Below are 22,182 nucleotides of genomic sequence, written 5' to 3'. Positions count from 1 at the left end.
GCGAGCTGCTGCAGATCTATTAGGTTTGTCAGTTTTTATAAGCACGCTTACTTCAGGCATGCAATTATAACGTAAAGGACCTATACTGGCAAAAATTCAGCAGCTGGATCTTAACAGCAGTATTCAAATGTCAGATGAGGGGGAGGACATCTACCTTTATGAGCAGGCTTTTAAGATGAGTCAGGTGGTGAGGGTAAAGTAGAGAGGAAGAAGGAGATGAATGCAAATATATCAGACATAAAAATCCATCTCCAGATAAAAACTTTGTATTTTTCCCAGAGGTGTCTCAGAGGGTAATCATAAGCATCAATTAACTTCCATTCTTCCATTTAAATGGCTTAAGAGATCCCAACAGAGGTGACACAGATTATTAGAAACCAGCAACTTTATAAAAACCCTAGGGTGATCGTCTTCTGTAAAAATGGGTTATTTAGTGGCACCGTAGATCAACAGAGCTGGTACAGATTTTAATTTACCGTTAATGTCACCTGATCCTGGTTTTAATTCACAACTGATAAAATATAACACGGAGGCAAATCCACTCAGGTGTTCTAAATGAAACAGGAAGCTTGTCTTCGGCTGGCACGAAACTCAAAGGGTGGATGAAAATCACGTGATTCCTATTCCCTAGGTATCCCCAGCCAAGAGTAGTTTTACAGCTATGCAGACCCGAACCATAGATGGTTACCCCAGCAGGTACAGTTCTCTTTCATGAGACAAATATTTCACTTGGGGATTTGCGAATCAGATGTTTCTCAATATGTGGTACTATTCTAGCAAGTTTTGATTCAACTCTATGCCAGATCTCAAGTGGTACTTCTAAGAATGGTTACAACACCTATTTCCATGATAATAAATTCAGTGTTGTTTTCTAATGGTGATAATGGATCACTACAAATTAACAGGTCTGCTGTTAAATGCTATTCTGTGGACCAACAAGATCTGAAATATCAGTTTTTGTGTTTCTAAAGTTGCAGGAGCAGATTAGATCCATCTGTAAGCTCTTCTAACTGCCCATAAAGGTGTCCTTTGAATAGGGTCAGGGCGAGGCCCCTGCATCATTGAAGCAAGCCCAGGGGTGATGTCCAGGTTCCATTTTCCTTTGTCAAGTTGGAACTCTGCCTACAACCAGCGCTGAAGATGATTCCCTCGGAAAAATCCCTCATATGACTGCAATCCTGTCAATGGTTCTTGCTAATAAGTACTGAGTTACAAGATGGGTGGCAGAACTTTCTGTGGGAAAGCGCACAGTATTGCATTCTAACAAATTAATACATGGACATTTCTATCCCAACTGGTTGGTGTGACAGAAATTACTTTCCCAACCAAAAGGAATGGAAGAGGACGAGAAGGCCCAAGAAGGATGTCAAAGTAGGGAGAGAGTGTCTGGCTCTGAAGAGTAGCACAAGCATCTCAGCTTTTTGTTGTTTTTATTTTTTAATGCGTCCAATTTAAATTCACGTTGGTATAATACACTAAGGGGAACTAAGGGCATGAGAAGCTGACTTACTTGGTTTAGCCCACGTCACATCTATGGCAGTGTGGTTAAGAACAGTCGCAGTGAGGTTGGTGCCCCTCTTTGGCAGACCAGCTAATGTTGTCACGGTAGCTCCTTGGCTCGGTGTAAAACCCACGCTGTTGTGTACAAACACCTTATACTCGTACGTCGTAAACCTGAAAGGTCATTTTTCGAAAAGTCATTACAAATTTCTCTTTTACGGAAAACAAAACACACGCATTGCTTTTTCCTTACAAAATACAGTATTCCCAAAATGCACAATATTCTGTTTCCCCCTACAGAAGAGAATTATCTTCTTTTTCCTCCCTCCACAAAAAACATGCCACTATCTTTGTAGCTCTGGAGCCTTCACCACAGTGTCAGGGAAAATATTTTATTAGGAATGCTAAAGCAAATAACCGCTGTTTAAAACAAATGCGGTTTATCGTTTTCTCACTCTTATTGTTTTCGGAAGTGGTGAGGATTACAGCTCAATTCAAGATGCAATTACAAACCTGGCAACAGGCCAGCGTTCTATCTGAATTTGATCCAGACAGTTTTATGCTCTTCTTTTGGGGAACTCATCCATTTTCAAATATCAGAATCCCTCATCACCATTTTCTTCCTACACCTATCCTTCCCTCCCATAATCTCATTGGGAGACTGATAAACCCCTAAATTAAATCGTAACTGTGACCAAAGGGTACAACATTCTCCCGCTGAGAGTTTTGCTACAGCGAGCTGCATTTTGCTATCGTGTGAACATATTTACTTGAGTCAATACAGTGGAAACTGAATATTGCTTTGCAGAAGGAGAAAACTGGACATGGGGATGTGAGATGATGAGGACTTTCCAAGTCATGTATTAAATCAATGATAAAGTAAAGCCATCATTTTTTTTAAATCCTTTTTGGCTCTTTCAGGCAGAAGACTATCATGCTCTCTTCATTTGGTTCAAAACTGCCCAGATAGGAAAATTCTATTTATAGACACAGTCAGGCTTTGCGTGGACAATGGCTTAGACCATGACATTTGCTTAAACATGTTGCACAACACATCACTATCCCCGGGATCATCCAGTATGCAGGGTATATGCTGGCCTTAGATCACCATCACCTTTTTTGAGTTTACGATGTCATCCAAGGCACCCTGCATCCAATGCAGGGCCCATGGAATGTGTCTCAGCAAGTCACAACTTATCAGGCTTGACAAAGGGGGAATGCCATTTATAGGGTTGTGTCAAATAATTCTGCCAGGATTCTCACTGCATTTTGCTGCCACCTATATTGAAGTCTGCTTCTACTGCTTGCTGAAGTCATCTTGTTTTTCACTCATGGTCCAAAGATATTTTTGCAGGGCTGTGACTCAGTCACATATAAGGTGTTGGTCTGTTGTAGTGATAGGTAAGGATAGTGATTTCTTTGAGGCTCTTTACCTATTTCCCCCAAATAAGTACTAGCATCAAATTTTCTACATTTGTTTGCTTTACCCTTTCTTCTTCTGCCTTATTTTCTTTCTTTCTTTCTTTTTTTTTTTTCTGCTTTGTATGCTGTAATGGGTTGAATTCTGTGCTCCCAACCCCTAACCAGTATGTTTAAGTCCCAACCCCTGGTACCTGTGAATGTGAACTTATTTGGAGATAGGGATTTTGCAGACACAGTCAAGTCGAGGTCATACTAGGTTCAGGAAAGCCCAAAATGCAACGGACTGATGTCTTTATAAAAACAGAGGAAAATTTTGAGACAGATACAGACATACACAGGGAGAAGAAGGCCTTGTGAAGATAGGCAGAAATTGAAGTTATACTGCCATGAGCCAAGGAACAACTGGGAACATCATAAGTTGGAACAGGCAAGAAACAATTTTTCTCCAGAGACTGAAGGAAGCATGACCCTGACAACACCTTAATTTTGGACTTTTGGCCTCCAGAAGTGCAAGACAATAAATTTCTATTGTTTTTTGTCACCCAGTTCATTTCTAGCAGCTAGAGGAAACTACCACAAATGTTTTTCGGCAAGTGCCAAATAGTCAACATGAGCAAGACAGCTGAAAGATAATAATAGCATTTACTTAGTAGTTAGTATGTTTCAGGGATTTTCCACATGGGTTAACTCACTCGTTCCTCACAATTACCCTATGAGAACAACTATTTTGGAAAAGGAGGAAAATAAGGCTCAAAAAGTTAAATAAATTGTCCAAGTTGTCAAGCTGGTAAGTGGGACAGCAGAGATTCAAACCCAGACAATCCAATTCTAGAGCTTGCTCTTTTAACCACAATGTAATGCTCCCACCATAATAATGATGGCGATAATAGTAATAATCATCATAAGGGTAATCTGATCTGTCAGTACTTGGATGACGTCATATCACTGGGGCTTGACCTTTGAGTTATTTTTCTAGCGCTGGGGATAGATTTTTGCTTATATATCCAGTCGCACCCAATTTCCTCTGTAACCACTAGTATGAATTTGAAAGATGATGAGTTGGGGATAAGAGGTAGCGAGTCTGTGACAATGGAATGATACAAAAGCTAATGGCTCACTTGGGAATTGAACCAGCGACCTTGGCTTCGTTAGCTTTCTCCCTGAGTGAAATACTTTTAATTGTGTTTTACTTCATGAAATGGCTTAACACAAATTTCGCTAGAATCTGGATGCCTAATCTTCTCTCCTACAACAGTTGAATCTTTCTTTCACATGTTTATGGTATTATACATTTAGTAACCTTGATGGCTTTAAAGTGATACCATTTGTGTGGTTCTTTTCTGCAACTGGAATGAACAACATCACTGACTAAATGATACACTGTAAACAACTCCTGTAGGGACTTTAGGCTACTCCATCATAATGTGGCTGTGCTGAAATATACAATTTATACGTGCACAGAAGAAATTGAGGTCATATAGATAATTGGAGTGCCCATTTCCAAAGTAATACTAAAATTTTTGAGTGAGACATGGCCGTAGAATATTTCCACTTCAAATAATAAAATACCTGCTCCATTTTACAGATAAGAAAACTGAGACCCTGAGAAGTGAAGTGGATTTGCCTAAGGCTCTACAACTAGTTAAGATGACTCAGCAAGCCTCTAGTCTCATTTCTAATCTCAAATTCTTTCTATTATTCATCATTTTATTTAATTGGGAAATCAACAGGCATTTGACTTGATGTCATGCATCTGTCTTTTGCATTTTCTTTAACTTTCAATTGGTTAAGTTAAATTTTTAAGGATGTAAAATCTTGAATTCTCTTCAATAAAATACTAAAATACATCGTTTTCATTACATCCAAAACCTAATCTTTATGTTTGTCAGTGTATATCCTTGTGACTATATGTGTCAGTTTATATTTTTCCACTTCATGTCAAAAAAGAATATATGTATTAGTGTACTTAAAGAGGTTTTTTTTTCTGTCCACTCGAGGTACGCTCATTTTTGGATGGACTGAGGTGTTGATTATTGACATGAAATGTGACATTCCATTTAGTTAATAATAAAAGGATACTTTTAAAAGAAAAATGCTAGAGTCATTGATATTATATACTCATGCAAAACTTAGGTATATCAAACCAATTTCTTCTCTAAATACTAATTGTGTTTCGTAGGGACATCTTCAAAAATGTACCATTTCAAACTCAATAGGAAACAGCTTTTGAAATCTGTGAAGTGAATGTACACTTCATATGGGGCTTATTCTATACCCAGTAAAACCAACTGTTTGAGGTCAATTTAGGAAGACTGGGTTATTATAATACTTATTCTCTAAATTACTCATTTGTCTGAGACCACCCTCAAGGTCTCCCTTCACCAACACACAGAAAACGGAAAACTTTGTTGTGTTATAAGAAATAATTATGGTATTTTTCCGTATAAAAGATAATTTATACTAAAAACTTATTTATAGTAATGTACTCATTTCAAGGTTCAGTTATTCTTGCTCAAGTGGATTAGAAAGTTAGGTTCCGTTTAGATGTTGACGTTTTTATGACCCAGGAATCTGTTTATTCACAGAGTAGCAAATTTCATAAATGAATGAATGGATATTTCATAGTTACTAAAGCATTCAGTCTCATAACTTTCAGGTCATATATGATTTGGTAAACTAGTGTCACAAAAATCTACCTATCCAACAAAGAAATAAGCTCTACTAAAACTTAGCAAGATGTTTCTTTTACACATTATACTGTCTGTCATGTTGCTGCATCATTTCATTCATTCATTCATTCATTCGTTCACTCATTTAAGAATATTTGTTGATGGTGGGGAAATGGACATTGGGGAGGGTATGTGCTATGATGAGTACTGTGAAATGTGTAAACCTGGCGATTCACAGACCTGTACCCCTGGGGATAAAAATACATTATATGTTTATTAAAATAAAAAAAATTTTAAAAAAGTAAAATAAAATAAGGTTTTCAACAGTTGAAAAAAAAAAGAATATTTGTTGAACACTAACAACATTCTAGATGCTAAACATAATGAACATGCTATCTGTTCTACTGGAGAACATACATATTTACAGAAATATGTTTTTAAATGAGAACCCCTAAAATATGGGTTCATTTATTTCCTTTTCTTCCAACATGCATCTAGTTGAACCTCATCCAGTCATACAGTCTTCACGGAGGAGGTAATACTTGGGCTAGGTATTGATGACAAGTGGCATTTTGTGCAACGAAGACATTTGTCTAGTGGGAAGCATCATTCCAGGGCAAAACGTGCGAAGGCTTGTATCTTGAAAGGGTCTGATGTGTTTTTGTAACCAATAAAATTCTACAGTGCAGCCACAGAATGCCTCAGGTTATTTTCATCAGAATTAAAAATGTGTCAACTTTATTGATGTCCTAACAGAATTCATGTGTCAATATTGTCACCAATATAAATCATGCTTCTGAAAACACAAGCTACTCACTTTCTTCTTCCACTAACTCTTCTTCATATCTGCCATAGCCCAGCACGTGCTGCAGTACAGCATCACACATGGGAGGATTTGAGAAACCTCAGATAGCTAACTGTTCCTTACATCCCCAAATCCTTTGAGGGAATGAACAAACAAGCAAGCAAAAATGCAACACTTGTTTCTACTGCTTAAATCTGCAGTATATATACACACATATATATATATATATATTTCATTGACAGTATCTGCTACTTCTTTATACCACTTACTTACCGTTTCTAAAAATGCTACTGAAGATTTTTTCTTTTGATATTGAAGAGTAATGCTTATCACCCTTGAAAGTTTTCATAACATGGTACTTTCCAGATTGAGAGAGGGAAAGCTGCTGCTGTCATATTATTGTGGCCATCTATAATTGTGCTGCCAGAATGCCACACCTAAAATAATTTTGCTGTAATTTCTGTCTTTGCTCTACTATGTTATCACATTAGAAAGAAATGCAAAGAAACTAGTTTGGGTTTGTTTTTGTTTTTTTTTTTAATTTGTTTGTTTGTTTTTTGGTTTTGAATAAAACATGAGGGAAAAAAAATCTCCTAAGACAAAAATGCATTCTTCCACATTTGGAGACTCATTTTTCATGAGGTAAGGTTTCATATGATGGCACTTGCAAAAGGATAGCTTGAGGTAAATTTAGAGCGATGAAAAAAATCTCAATGGAGAAACACACTGTGACTCTACTACTTTAATTTAAATGTGAAATAGACACATATTTGCTCATTTTGAATAAGTCTCTTCCTATGAGATGGCACAATTACGTGTACAGAAGTTGGCTTTCATTCTGAGACCCGACTTTTATTCACATTTTGACATTAATGAAGAAAATAAGAGGATCTACTTCACATTAGTGGTCATGGGAGAAAAGCCTTCCTTCCACTTCCACTTCTTCTTCTTCTTCTTTTTTTTTTTTGCAACTGACACTGTTTACTGAAACCACAGTTCTACAAAAGCATGAAAACCCCAAATACAAAGCAGTACCCAGAGCTGCCTGTGAAAAGAACACCCAGGAGAGGAACTGGAAGAGAGGGAAGCCCAGGAGCAAGGTATTAAGAAGAAGGTAGAAGATAAAAGGGTAAGGCTGAAGGTTCCAGCAGTCCCTGGCTTCTATAGGCTACATTGGCTACAACCGGGGGAATGGGTATGGGGAGGGTTTCCTACCTCCCCCTGCTTTCCCTTGGCAGATCCCACCAGGTCTCCTGAAACTTGCCCTGTCTTTCCATATTAGCAAAGCAGGACATGTCATCTGTGTACATTTGATCTTATTGCAAAGGAGGGGAATGAAAGGTCTATTCTTTTGAATATTATCTCCCAGAAACTACATCTTTTTAGGGCTTGAAAGATTTCATTTTGGAAGGTTTAAAAAAATTAGAATCTATGCCAATAAAATTTAAACTTAGATTTTATGATATATTTAGCTAAAGAATTTAATTTTAAAACACTCAAGTCCAACTATTTTTTGAAAATAAGATGAATATTTAATTTTGAATACTTTCATTTATTTATTAAAAGATTTATTTACAGGGCATCTGGGTGGCTTAGAAGGTTAAGCATCTACTTTTGGCTCCTCATCAGTGGGGAGCCTGCTTCTCCCTCTCCCTCTGCCACTCCCTTCACTCATGCTCTCTTGGCTCTATGTCTCTGTCAAATAAATAAATAAAATCTTTTTATTTTTATTTTTTTCATTTTTATTATTTTTTTAAGATTTTATTTATTCATTTGACAGATGGAGATCACAAGTAGGCAGAGAGGCAGGCAGAGAGAGAGGAGGAAGCAGGCTCCCTGCTGAGCAGAGAGCCGGATGCAGGGCTCGATCCCAGGACCCTGGGATCAGGACCTGAGCCGAAGGCAGAGGCTTTAACCCACTGAGCCACCCAGGCACCCCTAAATAAAATCTTTTTAAAAAAGATTTATTTACTTATTTTAGAGGCGGGGTAGAGGGGCAAAGGGAGAGAGAGAATCCTCAAGCAGACTCCCCATTGAGCATGGAGCCAGACATGGGACTCAAGCTCAGGATCCTGAGATCATGACCCACACTGAAATAAAGAGCCAGATAATTAACCAACTACACCACCCAGGCACCCTGAATACTTTCATTTAAAGATAAGACAATTCATGGATCCTTGAGGAGTCACATGGAAGTCTCTTTCCATTGCAAAGAAGTACATTTAGAAAAGGAACAGGAGTTGGAACATACCTCCCTTTATAAATTTAATTGAAGCTAAGGTACTATTATCTACAAGTCAACATTTTCCTTAAAATAGAAAAAATAACTTATTATTTCTTATAACTTGTTCCTCCTGCATCAAATCCAAAACAAAAAGGAGGGTATGCCATCACTGTGTTCTTGGTAGTTTTATCTGATCACTCAGAAAACAAGGCACTGGAAATCATAAGGGTGGGCTGATGTTTACAATGAGGAGTTCGCTGCCCCCCATTAAACCTTGCCTGGCTCACCTCAGCATCAGATGATAACAGCATGTTCACCAGGTTTTCTAAGTGATGAAAATGTCAGGGAACCTAAAGTTATGGTTCCCCCAACAACCATAACTTGACTATTTTGCACAGAATTATTAAGGAAGAAAAGTTAGAAACTGACAAATCATATAAACTTACAGTTACATGGAGTTCATGTCTACATAGAGCAAAAATTCAATAATGAGACAACTTAACTGTGTAGCTCAGATAAAATCACCCCTTTCCTAAGACAATCATAGGAACAAAGCTATTTTTGTTTAAACTAAATTATTTAGATAATTAGCTCAGAATATTCCATTCTGTACATGGAGATAAAATGGGAAAAATAACTACTAGAATGATTTGAACTTCAGAATATAATAATAATTTATATTAAATTGATGTGTTTTCTATCTATCATAAACATACAGCTAACCAAAATAGATCATTTGACCAAGGAAATTGACTTCAATTTATATTTATATTCACAGATACATTCATAAAGGGATGCCCAGTGAATCTTAATTTTACTTTTTATATCAAGAAAAGTGCCATTTTAAAAACGGATTCTAGATATAGCTGTGGTGATATCAGGTCAAGATGGAGAGAGACACTTCAGTATTCCACTTATTTATGTATATGTAAGATAAGAAAGAAAGAAGGAATGATGGAGTCTGAGGAGAATAGGAAATTGCTTGTTCTCTTAAAGGCTTTAGAATTCAATTAGTCCTCCCCACTCCAAAAAATAGCAACCAAACAAATAAGTCAAGAAGACAAAAGCCAAAGGGTAGGGTCATTAAGGAGCTGTGAGACAGGTGTGTAACAAAGTGAGCAGAGAGCTCGGGTCCTCCCCTCTGCAGTCTGAGAGACCCCTGGCTTACCAGCAGGGGCCGTGAGCCCTAGCTGCTAGCAGTCAAGGTGGGTAATGGCAGCCTCTACCGAGAAAGATCACTTTGTAGAAGAAGAACGGTCACAGCACACAGTGCCCATCAGTGGACTAATTTCCAGTTTTCTCTCAGAGCTGTGAGAGAACCCTCCACGGGCTGAAGGGGACCCTAGCTTTTTTTTTGGGGGGGGGGACTTACAAAGGGTAGAGGGCTAGAAAAAAAACGTTCTCATCGTATGAAGACTCACACTGTTTATTTTTAATATTAAAAAGATATGCATATTGTTTTTTTACCACAAGCTGCTTACATGGGTCATAGCAGTTATTTGAATAAAAAAGTTTTTTTTTTTCTTTTTTCTTTTTTGCTAGTCTTAGCAGGAAAAAAAAAAAATCCCTTGGCATTTAGTATTATGAGGCTAGCCAAAATACCACTCAGCATATTTTGTTAGATATATACTTCCCTTTTAGAAATAGCTGTCATCCCTATGTTTATGTCACCTTACACTTCAACTTGATTTCTGGGGATTTAACTATACCTCTTTTCTTAGATCTTAGATTTGGACTTCTCATTAAAAATTCTTAGAGGTATCACTAAAATTTCAATAATAAATATTTGGCTTTGGCTCTCTTTTATAACTTTTCATTTCTTCTACAAAGAAACATTAACTTTCTGAGATTTATTCTCTTTTTCAAACATCTCATGGCTAAACATCTGATTCAGTAATGTTAAATAGTCAAGGTCTGTTTATTTTAGACAGGGTATATTTAAGGCCTTCGGAGTTCACAGATCGTAGAAAGCTACTTTTCTATATGATTTCCCTATGCAGTACTGGTGACTAAGTAGTGAACTGGGATGATAGCAATTAATACAAGGGAGCCTGGGTTGCTCAGTTGGTTAAGCATCTGTCTTTGGCTCAGGTCATGATCCCAGGGTCCTGGGATTGAGCCCCGCTCTACCCTTTCCCCTCCCCCCACATGCTCTTTCTCTCTCAAATAAATAAATAAAATCTTAAAAAAAAAAGCAGGGGCGCCTGGGTGGCTCAGTGGGTTAAAGCCTCTGCCTTCGGCTCAGGTCATGATCTCGGGGTCCTGGGATCGAGCCCCGCATCGGGCTCTCTGGTCAGCAGGGAGCCTGCTTCCCTTCCTCCCTCTCTGCCTGCCTCTCTGCCTACTTGTGATCTCTGTCTGTCAAATAAATAAATAAATAAATCTTGGGGGAAAAAAAAAAAAAGCAATTAGTACACACATAGTCGTGGGTGTGGTGTGTTTTCCTCCACTAGACTGTGAGTGAGGTCTTTGAGGCCAAGGGTTATGCTGAATTCATTTTTGTCTTATCCTAGTGCCTTTCAGCAAGAAGAAATTGCTGAATACATGAATTTCTTCAACTGAAGTGGTAATTATAGAATGATGTTGGATGAAGTAAATGATTAAAAATAGTGAACAGTCTAGTGACCATGATACTTTAGGTTGACTTACCAAAAATTGGCAATTTCCTGTGGTTCACTTTATAGCTTCATCAGATTCATGCTGCCTCCCCACCCCCCAGAACCTTACAATATCTATAAGGTTTTCCCATCACAATCCTTTAAGATGGATGGAGATTTTCCCTAGTTCTACCCATTCCCCTAAAGAGAATAACAATACAATTAACATTCCTAAGGCACAGAGAAATGAAATAACCCACCCTTTCCTGAGTTAACATATTCTTTCATTTAACAACTATTCCTGGGCCCAGGATGTGCAGACAGTAGTCTAGGGACTGAAGGTTCAGAAGTCATGAAGGCAAAGCCCTGCCTCAGGGTGGATCTGACAATACAATGGGGTGTCCAGACAAGTCCCCAGGCCCGTACATTACTGACTCTAGTGATATGTGAGGGTGTTGTAAGAATACAGGGGGCAGCTGAGTCAGACCAGGAAGAGTGGGCAGGGAAGCCCACTAGGAAACTTCCAGGCCAGCGTGAGATGGATAAGCTAGTCAGACAAAGAGGGAGGGCAGTGACGGGGAGAAGCTGACCCAGGAAGTGTGGCACATCACAGGCCCTGGAAGTGAGGTGAACGAGGCTGGGACAAGCCTAGGTGAGGAACAGGAGGGAGGAAGGCCAGAGCTGTAAACAGCGGTCAGAGTAGAGCCAGTCAGTGGTGAGTCCAGGGAAATAATAAAGCTTATAGAAAAGTTATTGAAAAACATGTCTGAAAAGCATTCATAAAACACTATTTGTGGGGTTTTGTTTTGTTTTGTTTTCTGGTGATTTGATTACATTGCTTGGACTCATCAAAGCTGAGAAATCATTCAATTCCATCCAATCTCTTCATTTTATTGACAAAGTTAAGCCTGGAGAAGTTACATGAGTTGCGTGAAGTCCCAAACCCGGTTCTCCAGCGCTTCATGAAACACACCCAGGTCAGCGGGCTCTCCCACAAGGTGCTCTTTGCTGACATCCTGTTTGCCTGTCTCCTGATTCCTTTAAACCCTAGGTTGAATTCTTTCAAATCTGAGGTGTGCCAACTAAACAATTTTTTGTGGGTTGGATCAGTGACTTGTAACAATTATTTTCCAGAAGTAGTAAGCATTTGGTTAGTGCCCAGTCACTCCCTCCTCCTCCCCCATTTTATAGATGTTCAATTTTCCCAAATTCCTCTATTAAGTTTTCATGTCTTGCTAGAGCTGAAACATGTACAAGTTTGAATTCAAAAGGCTTATTTAAGTGTACAGTTAAGATGGCAAACATGAAACATGCTGACTGTTGCAGTCCGATGATTAACGCCACAGATAATCACCGAACATGTTTTATTGCACAACTGATAACATGCGCACACAATGAAGACACAAAGATACTCTGAACTAGTCAACGTGCGCAAGACTAAATGCCAGCATTTGTTTTTATAGTTTTTGTAATCTCACCTGCTAAGACCCTTATCTTCATAAAACCACTGAGTTCCTGAATAAATATTGTGCCACAGATTTAAATCTTCTGGGGGATTTGATGCAAGTGGTTGCTGGATTTTACGTCTCAGAAGCTCATATCTAAAGCAAAAGACGAGCAGAAACATTGGGATTATCTCAACTAATGTTATTACCAAAACTCAGGTTGCTTCATAGGATGAGTGTCTGGTGTGTGCACATAAACGAAAAGAAAACATCTTAATTTACAATCACGAAGTTTTTTTTCCAGATAATCACTGTCTTCTGGCTCAAGTTTCAGGTATTCAATTATTTTGAAACAATCAGCTACATTCACATTTTACTATTATCAGTAAGAATGATAACATTTTAGATTTCTTCTATTTCAGATTTGCCAAAACATTATCACCAGTTTCACACAAAGTGGAAATACGAAATGCTTATAAAGTTAATGGTTTTCTAAGACATCAACCCATCAGTGCTTTATAAATAATGATAATATTATCAACTTGCTACTCTTGGCTGAGTGTCAAGTTGAGGTTGTTAAAAAGCTATTTCAGAATCACACACGTTTCTTTCATCTTATCTATGTCCCTGACCACATTCTTTACAAGTTTCCAGATAATAATACCCTGCCAGAGAATTATTGTGTTAGCTTCAGAATTTTGAGGCATTTTTGTGTAAATGTATCATTCAGAACAGGCATCGAGTTTGTCTAACATATAATAAAAACATATTCTGAAAATCAAGAGAAGGATTACATCAAAAATTGTTAGAACAGTGATTGTTGTTTGAAGGGGTTTTAGAGCTTCACAAAATTATATTTCTATCTCGAACTTCTATGGCTCCATATAAGTCGAGATACACAATATGAAATTGTACTCAAGTTATGAGTGGGGCTATCCAATTAGGAATTAGTTCTACATTCATACGTGAGTAAAAGCCTCCCTTCTTTCTTTCTTTCTTTCTTTCCTTCCTTCCTGGAGATAAGGCCATAGCAAAATCCAAATGCACAGTCACTTTCTCTTACCTCAGATTGGGTCCGTTTGGTCTGGATGGTGGCTGCCACGAAATTCCAACATATGATTCACTTAGTGGAACCACCAACAATGGGTTAATGCCCTGAGGTAGGGTTGGGTGGGTGGTAACATGGGTAGGTAAACTCTCTGTGCACCCTCCTAGGTACCCGTTACCTCCTGAGCAAGCCACAATGGTGACAGAGTAATTAGTGAAAGGAATCAGATGAGTAATTACTTGACTTAACACTGAGGGAGTCACATTGGTTATTGTGATACGAGGATCCGGCATGCGGATCTCATAGCTAAGCATGTCTCCATTCTGCATGAGTGGGGGTTTCCAAGTGACCTGAAATAAAAGATAAATTTAGAATCAGTGTGACAACACAGGAACAGAGCAAGTGAACTTCACAAGACCTAGAATTTTGCCGTGCCTTGTTTTCACTTAAGCCACTTTCTAAATGCCTCCTTTCGACTTAGCCTTTTGCACTAGACAGTAATGAAGGGTTTGGGATCAATTAGCAGTACACCAGGAACTAAATGAAATGCTGTTTCCTGGGTTTGGCTTTTCGTCGTGATACTTTCTAGGACTGTCAGACTAATACACACCTTAGTGATTCATCTCCACTGTGGGTGTTCTAAAGGACACAGAGCACACACATGGAGGAAATTCACACATCCGCAGGCATCAATGGGGCAGCGGCAGGATTTGACAGTTTTCTTGTTTATAACTCAATTAAATGAAACATCAGAACTCCCTGCTTTGCATTATTAGTATGTACTCTAAATATGTCACTACTTTTTTTTTTTTTTTTTGATGGTGAGGGTGGAGGAATCAGACATTGCATTTTCTGAGGATGCACAATTGAGTTCCTGAATCTCACATGCACATCATGTAGAAAGTAAAGCAATAGCAAATTCTAGTCTCAGATATAAGAGATAAGCCTTGAAAAAGGCAAGCAAAGGATGATCCTGTTTAACTAACACATGGGCCTGAGCAGCAGAAAAAAAAGAAAGAAACATTTTGTAATGGAATATTACAATGTTTAATATTTCTTTTTTTTTTTTTTTTGGCTAAATTTTTTAAGGCCATAGTGGTAACACGTTCATGCTTTGGGGGTAAAAGAACCCTAGAAAAATGTATATAGGCCATTAAAAAAATTACTTTTTTACATACTATTCTGATTCCTCTCTTATCATTGTCTGGCAATGTCCCTTAAATTTTGGAGTATATATTTCATCTCCTAAATAGCCTGTAAGCTTCTTGATGGCAGGGCCTAAATTGTATGCCCATTTAATGCCATGCACACGGAGACAGAATTCAGTAAGTAACTGTACTCACAGCTGATTAGATTGTATGTTTTCCCTTAGCATAGTTATTTTGAAAATTTAAAAGACATATTTCCAGAGTAAATATATATTAATAGCCACATTTGTAACTCTATACAAAATCAAAGTCAGAAAAAAGTAACAAAAATTAGGATAGAGAAGGATCAACATTTTCTATCTTAAATCAAAGGGAAAAGAGTTTCTTCCAGAAGGAATATCACCTGGGATTTTCAGAGGGCATTCTTACTAATAAGTGGCAACAAAATGGGCTCCCACCACATGTCAGTTGTCTAGTTGCTTGACGACTGTGTCCTAATTTATAATTAGCAATGACCCAGTATCTATTCAGATTTTACTACATGGCTTGCAACTGTTAATTTTAAAAACTTCTTGGAGTGGCCCACACTGTGCTAGGGCGAGAAGAAGGTTTAAATGTGTTCCTTATGAGCATAGCGGATGTGTCTGGATGTAGAGAAGATCAAAGAAACCTAAAGAGCAAAGGTTGTAGAAAAGATACAGGATTCTATTTGTTTTGGAGGTGAAATGCTCAGTGGACACACAAAAAAAAGGAGTCAAGGTCAAACTCAGGGCTTCTTGATTCTTGTTACGTACGTGAAAAATGGAAGGGTTATGATAGCTAAATTCAACCCTACTGATATGTGGAATACCACTTCTTTGCCTCTCAAGCCAGAACATTCTGAGTTCAGGTCAAGGTCTGGCAGCACTTGAAAGAATTAAAACTTAGGAGACAGTCTGTGCAGTTGAGCTAATAGTAAATTGATTTGGAACTTGGTATTGCGGCTGAGAAAAACCATTCACAACATAAAACTTGAAGGGTGCTTGGGTGGCTCACTCAGTTAAGCATCTGCCTTCAGCTCAGGTCATGATTCCAGACTCCTGGGATCGAGCCCTGTGTGGGGCTTCTTGCTCAGTGGGGACTCGGCATCTCCCTCTCTCTCTCTGACCCTCACCCCACTCATGCTCATGTTCTCTCTCTCAAATGAAATAAAATCTTTAAAATAAAGAGATAAATCTTGGATAAGATATCTAGAAGAGGTTAAGAGATTTGATGTAATGACACTGGAGACAGTCATTTGATCTTTGGGAAAAAAAAATGCAATTTTCTCTACTATAAATGTTTACATCAAGCAATGAGCTATTTTTCTCATTTAAAAAGTTAGACTTAGAAAATGTCTTTTTGACAGTATTGAATTGGAAGACATGAATCTACTTCTACAGAAATTTTTCGAAGGACGTTTACGTGGAGAAGGCCATTGTCCTTATGGTCAGTAAGCTAAGAGAAGTGGCATCTAATTGGATTACCTTCCTGGAAATACCCTGCAGCCATTATTAAAAATAAATGTGTCTAAGATTTTTAAGGAGCCAGCTAGCTAAATATTGTATTCTATTCTTTCCTAGGCTTAAGACCATATTTACTATAGTATGGCCAAAATGTATGAGATTAACACTTTCAGTTTAACTTCCCATGGTTTTTTATATATACATGGGCCACAGGGAGGATTATGGAGTATTGCCGAATCCCAGAAAACTAGCACCAAAAAGTCTCTTCCTGACTTGAATAAGCGAGAGGTAGATGTTCTCTAAAACAGTAATTTTACATTGAAATCTATTACACAGAATTGTAGTTATTGGCTAGAAATAAAATGCTTAACTTCAGAGGTGTCTTGCCTACCCTAATTATTTTTTAGTTGAGTGTTTCTTAGATTTCCAATTTTCTTTTCAGTTATTATTTTTTGGATGCCTTCATGTCTACATGTGATTGCATGACTCTAAGACTACTTAATCAATACAACATACGGATATACAAGGACCAACAGTGTGGAATACTTGACTCCACATAGCAATTCCTCTTAACAACGGACTCCCTGGCAAAGCTTCTCACATGGAATAAACTGTACAATAAATATTTGTTGAAATAAAATTAAATTTTCTCTTTCAAAATGTCATCCTTTTCTTTTAAAATTGTTAACATTACTTTCTCATTTCAGATATTAGATTTGCATTTTGAAACTAGAGAAAGAGTATATATATATATAGTATTTATATATTTATAATATATAGATATAGATATAGATATATAGTTGATTATGGCCTTCACCTCTACCTTCTTCCCATCCCTCTCCACTGCCAGCTACCACTCTTAAAAGGAATAGGTAATATTTTGAGATATAGTCTCCCATACTTTCTGGTATGCTCATATAACCAAAGCAAATATACCCACACATATATAAGCTTTCTCTTTTTTAATTTTTTTTTACATGATATGTTTATTCTACACCTGTTAATCTGCAACTTAATTTTTACACTTAACAATAGAGGATACACTCATTCTTTTTTCCATTACATAATATTCCTTTCATGACTGAAAACAAATTATTCAGTTTTTATCCTACTGATATTTCCTTACTGCTAAAAACAATATTTGAAAATATATGCATACATATTGTATTTGTTTTTTTTTTTTGGATAGATTAGCAAGAATTGCTATGCCAGAAGGTATATTATGTTTAATTTTAATCATTATTGAGGGATTACTTTCTAAAAGGTTGAGGTAATTCACTTTATCACAGACAATGAAAGAAAGTTTCCATGATCTGCTTCCTCACAAACTATTAAAATTACTACTCCTTTTAGTTTTTGCTTGTTTATTACTATATTATTTCTCTAATTATTTCTTTATTATTACTTATTTCTCTATTAGTTTGCATTCTCTTGGCTTTTTTGGCAAGGTACAAATATTTCCAAATATTACTGACCCTTTGCATATCTCCCCTCTAAATTATCCATATTTTTCACATTATTTTCTATTGAATTACCTTTTTATCTTAAATTATTAAAAGTTCTTTGTATATTATGGGGAAATAACCTATTTTTCTATAATGTATATTACAGCTGTATTTTACCAATCTATCTCTTGGAGTTTAACATTTTTGTTTTGTTTTGTTTTTTGTTTTTTTTCTTTTTTGAGGGAGTCTTATGGCCAGCAAGAAACAATCAAATTATTTTCTAGCTATATATAACCATTTTTCTTTTTTAAAAATCTTTTCTTTTTCTTTAATTTTAAAGATTTAATTTGTTTATCAGAGAGAGAGTGCACAAGCAGGGTTGGGAAGGGCAGAGGGAGAGAGAGGAGCAGGCTCCCCTCTGAACAGGGAGCCAACCATCATGGGGCTCTAATCCCAGAACCCCAGGATCAGGATGTGAGCTGAAGGCAGACCCTTAATCAAGTGTGCCACCTATGTGCCCCTAGCTTTTCCTTTAAGTCATAGTTTCTGGTTTTTGTTTTGTTTTGTTTTTCTTTGGAAAGATCCCTCTAATCTTTAAATTATATAAAATTCTTTTTCTAAGCTTTCTATTTTTTCACATTAAAATTTTAATTTATTGGAATTTAGTTATGATATAATAAAAAGATCTTTTTTTCTTACACATGAATTGTCAGGCCAGTACCATTTTTTTTAAAAACCATTATTTCCCACTGAAATAAAATGTTGCTTCTATAATAAGTTAAGTTCTCACGTATACTTGTACCTGTATCTAACCTCTAGTCTGCTCAAGTGATCATTTGTCTATTGTTATGCTAACACCATACCATGTCATGATTCAGTGGCTTTATGGTAAGTTGAAATACTGAAGATGTCACCTTGGCATTTTTTTCTTTCACAATTTTCTGGACTAGTTTGACTATTTAACCTTCTTTATATAACTTAAAATGATTTTATCCAGTTTGAAACAAAATATTATTAGTAGTAGTCATCATTGCTATTTTATTTTCTTCCATAAGATGCTACACATATATATAAATAATATATATTATCATTTGATTTAAGCAGACATCAGCGACAGGTCCACCTTCATGAACGGGTGATAGTGGTGATTAAAACAACTCTTTTTACTCTGGGTTATTATCAGATTTGTAAATGAGCAGCACTAAGAGTATACACCCTAGTAACACAATGCATGGACAGAATCCGGTGGACACTGCTACTCCTTGTAGCCCACGATCACAGTGGGTGTCTTTAGCAGTCTGAGCGGAGCGCAAGCTCTGACAGTTGAGGACTGAGAACTGCAGGCCTACTGTCTTTCATTCTGCTTTAGCTGTGGAAGGTGAGGCTGCGCTCGAGTCATCACCATCGAAGTTTTTTTTTTGCCACATCACAGTTACATGACATAACTGCATGTTTTATTTTCTATTAGTCTTCAATTGTACTCAAGACCATCCAAAAAAACCCAAAAAACCAAAAACCCCAAATCTTGCCATTTGCAATGACGTGGATGGAACTAGAGGGTATTATGTTAAGCAAAATAAGTCAATCAGAGAAAGACAATTATCATATGATCTCACCGACTTGAGGAATTCGAGAAACAAGATAGAAGATCATAGGGGAAGGGAGGGAAAAACGAAACAAGATGAAACCAGGAAGGGAGACAAACCATAAAAGATTCTAAATCTCGGAAATAAACTGAGGGTTGCTGGAGGAGAAGGGGGTGGAATCTATGGGGTGGCTGGATGATGGACATTGGAGAGGGTATGTGCTACGGTGAGGAAAAACAAATAAATAAATGAAAAAAATTAAAAACAAAACAAAACAAAACGGCTTCAGTGTAGCAACCTCTAAACCATTATAAGCAACCTTGTAAATCTTGTACTTTTATAAAGTGAACAGTTGAGTTTTAAACACCAGCAATCCTAGAAATCGACTTTACCTTAATCTGATTTTACATTGAATTTTTGCTAGAAATGGCTGCTAAATCTTATAAGTCCTTTTTCTATTGCATCTATTGATAAAAAAAATTATATGAGCTTTCTCTGTTGATCAGTTGACTTAGGAAGTATGTTGATAGATGTCATGACATTAAACCATCCTTACATTTTTGGAGTCAAGCCAAATGTCTCCTGGAGTGTCATTCTTTTAATATACTCCCTGATTCAATTTGCTAATATTTTATTGAAAAGTTCTGAATCTATATTCATATATGAAATTAGTCTATAGTTTTACCGAACTATTTTTTTCAAGTTTTAGTAGAGCACTTTTGCCAACTTTAGAAAATGCAATGAATTTTCTTACATGATTAAATACCAAATAAACCTGCATGGTTTTTACTTTTTCAGGTAACCTCTCTGACATCATATATTATTTATTTTCTTTATAATCAAATAATCAAAAACAGAATTAAGAATATGACTTTGATATACAGCTGTGCTCTCCAATTTTCCCTTCTTAAAGCTCAAATGTATGCCAAGTCATATCACCTTTTTGCACTTATTATCATGTTATTTGTTTTCCATTTGACCTAAGTAAGTATATGGAGTTTTCCCTGCATTCCTTGTTAGATCACGACTTCTTACAGGCAGGATGGGGTGGTGGTGAACAGAACATACGGCCCAATATAGAAAGAACTAGGAAGAAATACCAGTCCAGTCCTGTTCTCCCCCATCCTATTGACTGGTATTCTTTATTCCTCTTAAGCTGATTTTTTCTTCTACCAAGTCCTTGTCACTTCTGGGCATATTATATATTTATTCGTGTAGTTCTGTCTAAAATGTAAGTTCCATGAAAGTAAGGATTCTGTTTTGGTCTCTGGTGTTTCCTCAGTGCTTAAATCAGGAAGAAATGTCCCTGCTCAATAAATGTTAGCAGAACTGAAGTTACTATTGTTGTTGTTGTTAATATAAGTGATGATTTCCTTCATCCTAATACTCAGAATGACTCTATGTAGTAAATGTCGAATCAATTTCTGAACCGGTGCATTAATGACAATACTTGTCATTAATATTTCATGTATACGCAATTTTAACGTTTAGATCTTATGTTTTACAGAGAGAAATCACTCTACTGCAGTCACATGCTTTTGTGTGTCAGGTAAGCCGTATCACTGGAAGATGTAGGTTAGCAATCTTAAGATCTTTCTGAACATAATGTGAGCCAATTATACTGAAGCACAAATATGTCGCTTTAATATTTAAATATGTATCAGCCTAAACTAGATTCAGTTGAATATTCCTGAAGAGTCTCTTCATTGATAACTTTTTCTTTTCTAGATAGAAATAAAATGAGAATTAATTAATGATTTAAAATTATGATTTAAAAAAAAAAAAAAAACCTTTTGTTAATGTAACATGGCCATATATTTCAGGTACCTTCTTAGAGATTTGAGATTCCTGACCTGGTAGGTGAGAGCCTGGGACATGGTGCTCCCCAGCCAAGCTAAACTAAATTTTACTCTAGCAAGCCGACGAGCCCCGTACATGGTTTCATCCTGGGATGAGGTTACAAAACCAAAAGTGGGAATTTAAAAAAAAAAGAAGAAGAAGAAAAAGCAAGGCCACTTGTTTTGGTACTTTTGATCGTTATTTTTATATGCCGAATTAAGTAGCATTGTGCATGGAGACATTACTCTTCTGAAAATATTTGTTCTTTTTTTCAGATCTGACTAGTTATTAAATTTTTGTCATAGAGAATCCAGGAAAATGTCCAGTCCATATGTAGCTTTGCCTCTGAGAAGGGACAGTGCTTAAGTCGCATTGTATCGATTGGTATTGCTACTGAAGTTTTGTAAGATTCCCTCAGGATTAAAACAAAAAGTTATTTCTGGAATGATTAATGACTCTAGGTTTGTTTGGGATTTTGTTTGGTTTTTCTTTCGAATGAAGAGTGGTTTTAAGATTGCCCAATCTGACTAATAAACATTATATGCCATGTACTTCAAATTAATTTGCTTTTAGTGGGTGATCAACAGAATTTGATATACTTTTGCTATTTCTATCAAAAAGGTGTGTTGCTTTCCTAGTCTCTCGTTGAAATTAAAAACGGCTTTTAAAAATAGCTCTTAGTTTGCGGGTCAAATTAAATTTCTTCAACAATCTACACTGTTTAGCAACATCTAGTGTTTGCTTTTGTGGGGGAGAGAGAACACACAACATAGATCCAAGTGATAATTTCAACAGATGAACTTTGCTGTTATGCAAATATCCTTTGTTTTGTGCTCTGGTGAGCAAGCTACTGTACCAATACTTTTGGCAGTAGTACAAGACTGAATCCATGGAAGCATGTGTGTATTTACACAAAAGAGGCTTCTAAGCTACAAAACTCCCTCCTGTTTGGTTACACTAATTTCCCTTG

General features: G+C 36.8%; 1 protein-coding gene across 2 annotated transcripts in view; it reads right to left on the bottom strand.

The window, feature by feature from the left end:
* USH2A (usherin) overlaps nucleotides 1-22,182 on the bottom strand; it is a gene marked incomplete at both ends in the record, with an annotated part of 700,457 nt that overhangs the window by 212,046 nt on the left and 466,229 nt on the right. For both annotated transcript variants that reach the window (XM_080825193.1, XM_080825194.1), the window contains 3 exons: nucleotides 1,511-1,674; nucleotides 12,696-12,818; nucleotides 13,726-14,060. In XM_080825193.1, the coding sequence (XP_080681319.1) occupies nucleotides 1,511-1,674; nucleotides 12,696-12,818; nucleotides 13,726-14,060 (622 nt within the window). The remainder of the gene's footprint in view (nucleotides 1-1,510; nucleotides 1,675-12,695; nucleotides 12,819-13,725; nucleotides 14,061-22,182) is intronic.

The sequence above is a fragment of the Martes martes genome, assembly GCF_963455335.1.
Source record: "Martes martes genome assembly, chromosome: 15".
Classification (NCBI taxonomy): Eukaryota; Metazoa; Chordata; class Mammalia; order Carnivora; family Mustelidae; genus Martes; species Martes martes.
Note: the sequence above shows the minus strand (reverse complement) of the source record. Positions and strands in the feature narration are given on the sequence as shown.